The sequence below is a fragment of the Solanum pennellii genome, chromosome 12 (genome assembly GCF_001406875.1).
Source record: "Solanum pennellii chromosome 12, SPENNV200".
Classification (NCBI taxonomy): domain Eukaryota; kingdom Viridiplantae; phylum Streptophyta; class Magnoliopsida; order Solanales; family Solanaceae; genus Solanum; species Solanum pennellii.
In genome coordinates, this window is record NC_028648.1 from 5739532 (window position 1) to 5750438 (window position 10907).

At 30.3% G+C, this 10907-nt stretch overlaps 1 protein-coding gene and 1 non-coding gene across 2 annotated transcripts in view; one reads left to right on the forward strand and one right to left on the reverse strand.

Moving 5' to 3' along the window:
• The window catches only part of LOC107005974 (CCR4-NOT transcription complex subunit 9-like), a 9500-nt gene extending 4311 nt beyond the window's left edge, over positions 1 to 5189 (forward strand). Inside the window, exons 4-10 of the mRNA XM_015204614.1 lie at positions 503 to 592; positions 1110 to 1152; positions 3707 to 3813; positions 4083 to 4178; positions 4387 to 4577; positions 4703 to 4772; positions 4885 to 5189. Coding sequence (XP_015060100.1) covers positions 503 to 592; positions 1110 to 1152; positions 3707 to 3813; positions 4083 to 4178; positions 4387 to 4577; positions 4703 to 4772; positions 4885 to 4989 — 702 coding nt within the window. The 3' untranslated portion in view covers positions 4990 to 5189. The remainder of the gene's footprint in view (positions 1 to 502; positions 593 to 1109; positions 1153 to 3706; positions 3814 to 4082; positions 4179 to 4386; positions 4578 to 4702; positions 4773 to 4884) is intronic.
• A 5230-nt stretch (positions 5190 to 10419) lies between these two features.
• Positions 10420 to 10490, reverse strand: TRNAG-GCC. The gene has a single exon. It is a non-coding gene; the product is annotated as a tRNA-Gly (tRNA).
• Between the last annotated feature and the right edge of the window lie 417 nt (positions 10491 to 10907).

A 10907-nucleotide genomic window follows, 5' to 3' on the forward strand; every position in this document is an offset into this window, starting at 1 on the left:
GGGGGGGGGGGGGGATATTTCTCTCACTGGTTCTTCCGCTCCTGTAATTTGTAATCAGCTGATGGCATTTTGCTTATTTTAGTGAAGGAAACTGGATAATGAGTGACAGTTCAGTTGAATACAGAATTGGATTACCTTCTTGTTGGTGGGAGAGGAGAGGAACAGAAAAGATGGTATGGTGAAAACTGGAATGTGCATACGGTGAAAATACTAAATGATTATCTTGATGCTTTTTCCTTGATTGTCTGAGATAAATGACAAGAAATGAGCTTCCTTCATGTGCAAACAATCTCATCTTTGTTGAGTGTCCAACACTTCCGACATCCTAAAGCTCCAGCTAAGAAGATACTTTAAATGTGAAACTAAGCTTACTCCTTATAATAGAAAATGGATCCCAATCGTATGAATTCTACTTCTTAAAGTTTTTCTTGGAACTTGACAACTGTTTCTCTATATTTATTTTCCTTTGTGCTGTAAGTTTACATGCATTACATGCTTGCAGGAGATAGTTTCCATCTACCCTGTTTTATCACCGCCAAACTTGACTCCAGCACAATCGAACAGAGTTTGCAATGCTTTAGCACTTCTTCAGGTATAGAAATTTCTTTTACAATGGAATTCTTTTAGTTGATTCCTTGTGCTGTTTTCATTACTCATGTCTCATCAACAATTTGTAAAGTAATGAGTACTGTCAGCTGTCATGTAATATTCCATCATGATGAATAATAGATTTCCGTTAACCGAAAAAGCTTTTTCCATTCTCCATTAGGATTATTTGTTCAGCAGTAGGATGTCGAAATTAGATTTGTTTGGGGGTTTTATATATCAAGAGGAGAGGGAGGAAGGAGAAGAGCATCCTGGAGGACTCACATTAATCCAGTTGCGTGTTGCATATTGTTCAAATCCTATTTATGGTAGCTTTTGCACTTGTTAAGAGAAGAGCAAACTTCTTTCAATGACTATTAATACTTGGAACACTTGGCATATCAAGAGTCAAATATTTTCATACATGTACTTTTAAGGAATTGTAATCACTATAATTCTTCATTTAATTCTTATGTGGGTCAAATATAACTAATGGCTCTCTTTCCTCCCATTTTATTTTGCAGTGTGTAGCCTCTCACCCTGACACGAGAATGTTGTTTCTGAATGGTAATCTTTTTCCTTTTTTTATGGGTTTTGCTCAATGGTGATCATGGTCTTTTTGTATGCAAAACCTCTTTGGCTTTACTTTAAGTGGAATGGCTTTATTTTGTGTAGGGTTATCAATGGTACGGTTTCAGAGCTAGACTATGTAGAACTAGTAACAATAAATTGATAGACTATGGAAACTTATACCATATCAATTTTTTTGGTTATTTTATTTTGCATAACCTCCTTCCAGGTTTGGGGTAAGATTTACATGCACACTAACCCACCCTCCCTAGAGCCCACTACTGGGATTACACTGGGTATGTTGTACAACCAAAATCAGACTTTTCAAAACCATCCCATCATCTCTGTTTCTCTTCAATATTAGTACTGTTCGGTTAATTGTTGGTACTTATAGAAATGTCATGTAGAAGTTACAGGTAAAAATTAGAACATGATAACATGCATACTTTTGTAAGACTTATGGCAAACAATTCTAGACATTTTTACTTTTAAAAGGTATTGAATCAAGGGAACATTCTTTACAGTGGTGTAAAACAAAGTTAAACTAAGACAAATTAAATCAAACAAGAAGGAAAATTTCATTCAATATGTGGTACTGAAAAACCAAGTCTACTAAGATTGAGTATCCAATTAGAGAAATTTAAGATCATATAAGAAGAAAGACTTGTGATACCCTTTAACTTGTTGCTCAAGACCGTTGGAATAACTTAGCTTATTAGTAGAAGTGCTAGAACTAATGTAGTTTTATAGGAATAGCATAATAGGTTTCGTAGTTGGGACTTTGGGTGTTAATTACTTGTTCTTGTTCCTTCTCAAAAAAAATTACTTGTTGCTTGTAGTCATACAATTCAAGACAAATTTTAATTTTTTATTATTTTAGAGCTTAAAATAAAATACTTCTCACAAACTTATTCCGTAAGGATGCTCTAAGTGCGGAGGTTTGAGATGTTAGATGTGGATGGTTTTAGTAGAGATAGATGTAGACTGAACAAGTATTGGGTAGAGGTGATTAGATAGGATAGAAAGCAATTTCAACCTACCGAGGATATGACCGTAGATAGGAGGTTGTGGATGAAACAAATTAGGATGGAAGATTGGTAGGTAGTAGAGCATTGTCTCACTTATCTTTCCACACTAGTAGTTTAGCTTTATTGTTTTTTCCTTTGATGTATGTTATTACCTGTCGTTTCTTGCACACCTCGATTATCATATTACTTTGTTGTAGTTACATTTCTTTTTTATTAAAATGATTTGACATGCTTTCTATAGTATTTTGTCAAGACTCCTTCACTCTTATTAGTTTTTTTTTTTTAATCTGCTTCGAATTTTTATTCTCTTGAGCTGAGGGTCTATAGGAACAACCTCTCTACGAGCTAGGGGTAAGGTATACATTCTACCCTCCTCGGACCCCACTTGTGGGTTTACATGGGTCTGTTGTTGAAACTTATTTAGTACTGTTCAGTAATTTTTGGCTTTATTTTTATAAAATTTAAACCCTACTAATTATTTGGTACGGTTATAAATTTGATAAAAACCTTGGTTTTATTAAAAGAGACCTAATAATCAGTTCAGTATTGTTCGGTAAAGTCGGTTAAGTTGATTTTTGAAAAACCATTGGCACCCCTAATTTAAGGGAAAGAAAATGCTATATCCTTGTACATCTATTTTCTTGAGCGTTGTAGTCAACATCTTAGTTTCAGTTGAATCACGAATCATAAATCAAGGCAATGAAAAGTTTCTGACTGCATTGAATTGTCTTATTACATTATTATAAAGAGTGCTTAATTGCTAGAGAATTGGTTTTTACTTTCATTTGCAGTTGTACTCCAATATAGTTGTTGCTTTCACGAAAAATGGCGACATAACACCTGGCTAAAATCATTGATGTTCTTTTGATTTCTTCCCCGGAGATCAAGCAATAGATACCTTCCTTTCTTGCCTATTCTTCAATTTTACTGTCACTTCTTTGCTGTCTTTATTTTCTTGCCTGTCCTATTTTATTAGATATGTTTTTAGTAGATGACCTATCAGAGACAACCTCTTTATGCCACGAAGGTAGGGGTAAGTTCTGGTCCTTCCTACCCTCCCCAGACCCATGCACTGGGTATATTTTTGTTGTATTTTCAGTCCCATGCTGGTCAGGTTTTGTAATTTCTCCTCAATTTAGGGATCCCACGTTGGAGGAAAATAGATTTGTTTTTCGTATAGGGCTTTATCGAGGTTAGTCATGTGGGCATGTGATGTTGCAAATCATTAAGTTTCTTATCCATCAGGTTTGAGACGAGAAGTGCTGAACCCTTACATACTTGGAAGATTATATCTGTGAAAGGTGATATCAGATGATCAAGTTAGTTGATGTGTGATACTCAGTGGACTATATTGGTGAAAGCACATGATTACTACTTTCACTTGATTTCACGAGATACATCAAACATTTTTCTATTTTACGATGCATGTTTCAAGATCTAAACAACTTTACTGTGATGATAAGTGTTCTGATTTGAGTGTGTTCTTACTTTCTCCTAATCTGGTAAAATGTTCCAAACTGCAGCACATATTCCATTGTACTTGTACCCTTTTCTGAATACAACAAGCAAATCAAGACCTTTTGAATATCTGAGGCTTACTAGCTTAGGTGTCATTGGTGCCCTTGTGAAGGTAATACTTGTACCATATTTCGCTGATATCTTCTCTTTCAGTATAACCATAATCAGTGCTTATTTGGGAATCTGAAGATGCTATTTATGGTACCTAGAGATATCGTCCAAATATGCAATATATATTTAACACGTGGCACATACTTTTTGTAGCTCGACCTAGTGAAATTTCATGTGGTAAAAGTGCAACATTCATCATATGAATCTGGTTGTTTTTTGTTTCTCCATTTTGGATGACTTCAAAATAATATTGGTGTGATTTCTTTGAAGGTTGATGATACTGAAGTTATCAGTTTTCTACTATCAACTGAAATAATTCCCCTATGCCTGCGCACAATGGAGATGGGCAGTGAACTGTCAAAAACGGTTGAGTGCTTCCTCAAATCCCTTTTCTTGTTTATTTTGGTCATACAATCATAATATTGTCATCATATTCTTCCGGTATCAAAATGAAAGACAACTTATGCTGCATTATATTCTGTTCATGATTAATTCTGTTTTGATTATTTCCAGTTACATCTTCGTTGAGTTTATATCAGGTTTTCCGACATCTAATTTAGAGTCATCCTGACAGGTTGCAACTTTCATTGTGCAAAAAATACTTCTAGATGATGTTGGTTTGGATTACATATGTACCACAGCAGAAAGATTTTTTGCAGTTGGGCGAGTATTGGGGAATATGGTTGGTGCACTTGCTGAACAGCCTTCGTCAAGGTTACTGAAGCACATAATTAGGTGCTATCTTCGCTTGTCGGACAATCCAAGGTGAGACTTCTATACTTCAAATATCCCTTCAGCTTTGTTATGTATAGAATATCAGGTCTCATGGAGCTTCCACCTCGTATGGTGCGCGCCTTTGAGCTAATGCTGATGTGAATTGTTTACGTCAGGGCATGTGATGCACTAAGAAATGGTCTCCCTGATATGCTTAGAGACAACACCTTCAGTACCTGTCTTCGTGTATGTACATTTCCAATTCAAGTGCTTCATCTGTTCCGCTAATCTCTTAGTTTTCTCTCAATCTTCCGGTTGTTATATGATATATGATAATACCGTTGTGCTCGCTCAACAGGACGACCCTACAACTAGGAGGTGGCTACAACAATTGATTAACAATGTTAATGGTGCCCGTGTTGCTCTACAGGCAGGTGGATTTGATCATATGCTGATGAACTAAGTGGAGGCAATAATTTAATCTTTACGTTCGTTGTCCCGGAATTGATTAACAATGTTCAGTTAAGAATTCACTCTCTTAAAACTGTAGTGTGGTAGAATCTGTTTTGGATATTTGTAGTGTAATTTGAGGATGCTCAACTTTGCATCTTCATTGGAGCAAAGATTCGTATAATTTATCGGTAAGTCTGCAGGTTCATGTAACTATTTGTGGTTTGCATTTTAGCAATTTGTCTGTGGTTTTCTCTTTTAATAATTCGAGGGGAAAGGGCTAAAAATATCCTGAATTAATCGAATTGGGTCAAATTTATCCCTCACGTTTCTGGATCAAATGCCCTTGTCGTTATAATTTTGGCTAAAAGTATAATAGCAAAGACATTTCTAATCTAAACAAAAGATGAGATAAATTTGACCTATTTCTAATAGTTCGGGTATTTTTATCCTTTTTCCCTAGAATCAAAAGAGGCAATTGTAGACAAATTGAACTATTCAATTAGTTATATATATATATACACCACGCAGTTCTACTAGTTTTAAATTTTAATATACGCGCTTAGCTTCATTTTATATTAAAAAAAATTACAATGCCAAAATGATCAGAATTTTCAATGTGAGATTTTGAAAATTTTAAAGCTATATACATAAAGGATTACCTACCAATAACTAGTTAGAGATGTATTATCAATTTTAGAAAGAAAAATAAAATAAGATAGATATAATATTTTAATTTTTAATTCACTAGGATGTTTGGTAGATCGTATTATAAAAGATAATGCATGTAATAGGATTGTGTATTACTAATACTTTGTTTAGTATGTTTTTTCTTGTTACGTATTGGTTATATACTTTATTGTATATAGAGGATTGTACTACCTATACAATAAATTTTTAGGTATTTATAACGCTAAGAATTTAATACATGCATTAGCATAATTTAAAACTCAATTACTCCTTAAAATCAGCGTTGAACTTTCAAAGAAAGCTCTATTGGCTTGGGACAAAGCTTGTCAACCTATAGAAAAAGCAACAATAGTAAATGCCACCAAATATGAGGAAACTTGTTTGGATTCATTTAAAAGTCGATTTTTGATTTTTGAAAGTGTCTGCTATTTAAAAAAATGATTTAAAATAAATCAAAAATAACTTAAAAGTCAGAAATCAAAAATAGGTCTTCTCCTACTTTTTATTTAACTTAAAAGTTATTCAATTTGATTTTTTATTTTTAATTTGAAAATTAATTTTTTAAATCAATTCAAACGGATTTTTAACAGGGTTGAAATACATGAGATGGAGTAAAGCTTTGAGGCAGTTACCTCTAATGCTATGAGTCTAGGAATTGCACAGTAATTCAATTACTCCTTAAAACATGCGTTGAACTTTCAAAGAAAGCTCTACTGGCTTGGGACAAAGCTTGTCAACCTATAGAACAAAGCAACAATAGTAAATGCTACCAAATATGTGGAAAAAGTTGTATTTATAGCTTGTTTGGATTGATTTAAAAGTTGATTTTTGACTTTTGAAAGTGTGGTAAATATTTAAAAAAATAATTTAAAACAAGTCAAAAATAACTTAAAAAGTCAGAAATAAAAAATAGATCTCCCCCTACTTTTTATTTTTTACCTTAAAAGTCATTCAATTTGATTTTTTATATTTAACTTGAAAATTACTTTTTTAAATCAATTCAAACGGATTCTTAGCAGCTCTGAAATACATGAGATGGAGTAAAGAGTAAAGCTTTGAGGCAGTGACCTCTAATGCTACGAGTCTAGGAATTGCACAGTAGTTTGCTGAAGTAATGGGGCTCTTTGTCCCTTTACTTAGTTTTTTTGCTGTACTCCACTGTTCATTTTAGTTAGTAAAATAATGCGTGGTATACTTTATTTAGTACTATTTTATACATTTTATAAAATGAATTTTTATCGAAATTGTTATTACGATATCAAAGTTTGAAAAGAATTTTTTACCCTCTACACTATTTAATAGTATATTTTAAAGATATATATATGTTCATATGAAATGGATATAAAAAATATTGCATATATCCATGTGGACATATATACCTTTAAATATACTATTAAATAGTTCAGAGGTAAAAGGGTCTCCGTAAAATTTGGTATCGTACAACAATTTTTTTCAAACCTTTTTTCCTGTTTTGTTTGAGAAATACTATATTTTAAAATTTAAAAAAAAATACATTATACATGTAATTGTTCCAAAATAATTTTTTTTGTATGTGTGATACATAACACAAAGTTTATGTATCAAGTATAATTTATATTGGACATAATAAACAATAATATAAGATCCAACAACATTAAAGTTATGTATCAGTATCTTAAATATGAACATGATATATTGTATAAAAAAAGGTTATTATAGCAGTGATATATCGAATCAATGATAACACTAACAAAGATTAATTTAATAATTATATAAATGAGACACATTAAAAATATGTGTCTTTGATAGTGATGATCGTGCAATGGTAGATTCAACTTTTTTTTTTCTTATTTTCAACCATAGATGCATTAAAAGAAAATAAATATTTTTCTAGAAAAATCTTCAACCACGATAAGAATGGGGGCGTAGGTAATTTATTTATTTTTAAGTTGAAAATAATAATAAAAGAAATTAAAGTGATGGAAATAAATCTACCTCTTGAATAATTTGAAATTATTAATTAAAAAAATAAAAGATTTGAAATTGAAAAATAAATTAATTGATGTAATTATGAAGAGATTTGTGGCTGAAAGAAAATAATGGGAATGCGATTTCAAATTCATGTATCGGGAAAAGGGGATGATGGGAGGAAAAGAAAGAATTTTTGATATTTTTTTAAATGGTGGGGAAAAGTAAGCAAATATGATAACAAATAGTGAGTAGTTAAGTAATTATCCCTAAAACTTAATACTCCTTTCATCCTTTTTTACTTGTCCAATTTGACTTCTTATTTGTCATTTTGACAAATTAAGAAAAGACAATATATTTTACTCCTGTCGTACTTTTTTTTATGTAATATCTTTCTATAAATAGTTGATCCATAATACTTCTTTTCTTTCTAATTACTTGTTCTTTTTTTTTATAATTGTCTCTAAATACTTGTTTATTTTGACAAATCAAGAAACAAATAATTTTTTTAATCTATTATATCCTCAATTAATTATTTTGAAAAAGACAAAGCTTTTTGAAAATCTTAAATTTTTTATTCATTCACTTCATAATTAAAAGGGGTAAAATGATAAACTGACTATGTTAATAATAATTTTCTTAACAAGTGTGTCAATTCAAAAGTGGACAAGTAATTAAAAACAAAGGGGAGTACTTGTCATTTCATAAAACCAATGCATAAATTATCTTATTCTTCCTGTTATACCCTTTTTGAGTAGTTAATCAGTCTTGAAAATATATATTTTGACCAACTTAGGAAAACTAATCAGTAATTAATATCAATTGGAGTACTTCATATATTGGTTAATTACTTTCTCCATTCACTATTTTATAAATCTGATTTGCAAAAAGAAATCTCAACAAACCAATTAAATATAAAAGATCGAGAAAAAAATAAAAAATTAATCTTGAAAATTGAAGCTTCAGACATTTTTTAAATTTTTTGGATCAATTGCTGAAAAAATTTTGCTTCAAAAATAAACTAAAAAATATAAATAGTCATCCAAATGCATTTTAAATTTTTTTATATCTTGCATATTCATTATTTATTGACAAGATGACTTGAGAAACATTCAATAAGGATAAAAGGGTAAAATTATTTAATTTATTAATACAAGTGCATCTATTGTACCCTCAATTTATTTAGAAAGTTAGTAATATTTTTTTGGAAAAGGTATAACCTTTTCGGAAGGGAGAGAGTATCTATTAGTCCCTCCGTCCAATTTTTCTATAAATTAATGTCCTTAATACTTGTCATTTCATAAAATTAATATGCATAAATTACCATAATCTTTCTTATTTACACTTGTGATTTATTAGCCTTGAAAATATACATTTGACTAACTTAGAAAAGCTAGGTAAATATTTCATGTTAATTAGTTAAATTATTTATATCAAAATAAATTAATTCATAATTATTTATTGAAAACTTGAGTTCCAAAAAAATTAAACAAGTGTAGAAGGATAAAGATATATTATTTCTTAATTCAAGTGCAAAGTAAAAAGATGACATATAAAATAGAATGGGAGAAGTATAATTTCAATTTTGAAATTCTATCAATTAATAGGAGCAAAATGATAAACTGACTATGTCAATTATTACGTTCTTAATAGATATGTCAAATAAAAAAATAAAAACATAGAAAATGTTTTAAAAAAATAATTTCTTTTTATTTTATCAAGCTGCCAACATCACAAAATATTCAAATTTCATCACTTCAAATTGATCTAAATATACCTGCTGAATTGAAAATAGATAAGAATATCATTATCTTAATGTAGTTGCATATATGACTATACTGACATGAATTTTAGTTGTATTACTACATCAATTTTTTCTCTATCTTTTATTTTTTAATTATTTATTGAGATATCTTTGTTAAAAACAAATTTAATAGAGAAGTGTAACAATAAGAGTAATTAAATGATGTATAAAGTAATTATAATTAACATTAATTATTATTTTTTAATTTGATCAAATATTTATTTTCGAGAATAATTGACTATCAAGGACATAGTAGAAATAATATTATAATTTATGCATTACCTAGTTTCTTTTTCATCCAAAAATTGTCATATATTAATTTATTATGGGCATAATATATCAAAAGAAAAGAAGCAACCAAACCAAAGGTTGTCTTTACTTTATAGTCCGAGTTCTCTTGAAATTTGTACTTGAAAAATTTACAAGCACAATATCAAGATATTCATTATATTTAAATAAAGCTTTTGTCATTATATCTAGAAGGTCGCTTAATTCATTATTAAAGCTCACTGCTTCACAAATGTCTTTGTCAATTATCTGCCAATTTTTTTTAAAAAATAAAAGGGTCATGCCATCAATTCTAAGTGCTTTTAAGGGATGCTTCAAAAAACAACTTTGTTAATTTCAAATCTGATACTTGTCTAACAAGTCTCCTATTCATAGACTCATTAAGTGAAATAGTTAACTATAAGATAATCTCTGTAAGCCCTGTCGGCCTAGATGATCTAAGAAAGTTGTCGTACGAACACTCGATTATCTATGCCTACCATATTCCACATCCAATTTTTATTGTTTAATTGAAATTCTTTAATAGCATTTTTTTTTCGCCTCTAGATAGTAGTCATACATGTAAATATAAATTCACAAATTAGTTAGACAAACTAAGCAAAAAGGGGGAAAAAATTGAGGCTCAGATGCGACAATTCATTGTCTAATAAATATCAGAATAGGTAGAGACCCAAATCCCACCAATTGCGCATTCAATCATCGCACTCAAATGATTGCACCAGCCGGGAATCGAACCCGGGTCTGTACGGTGGCAGGGTACTATTCTACCACTAGACCACTGGTGCTTGTTGTTTTAATAATACAATTTGATTTATTGTATGCACATGTTACCATTTCAATTATTCATTGTATAAAATAAAACCAGGTTGACCTAGTATTCTTTTCAATTTGCAGTTCTAGATAATATATCTAATGAATTGATTTGACGGAAATAATAGGACAGATAATCTACTTCATTAACCCATATATGAAGTTTTTTTTTCTTTTTGAGAATTTTGTGTTTGTTGGCTTGAAATAGAGTTGTGTATCGATTAATTCAGTTCGATTTGAAATTTTATCGATTATTGATATGTAGAAATGTTAATTTATTATGGATATTGATTTATCGATTATTAACCGTTATCGATTTAACCATTAAGATTTTATACACAAGTTTCTCTTTTATAAAAAAAATATTTTGAAATAAGATGTCAAACTAAAAT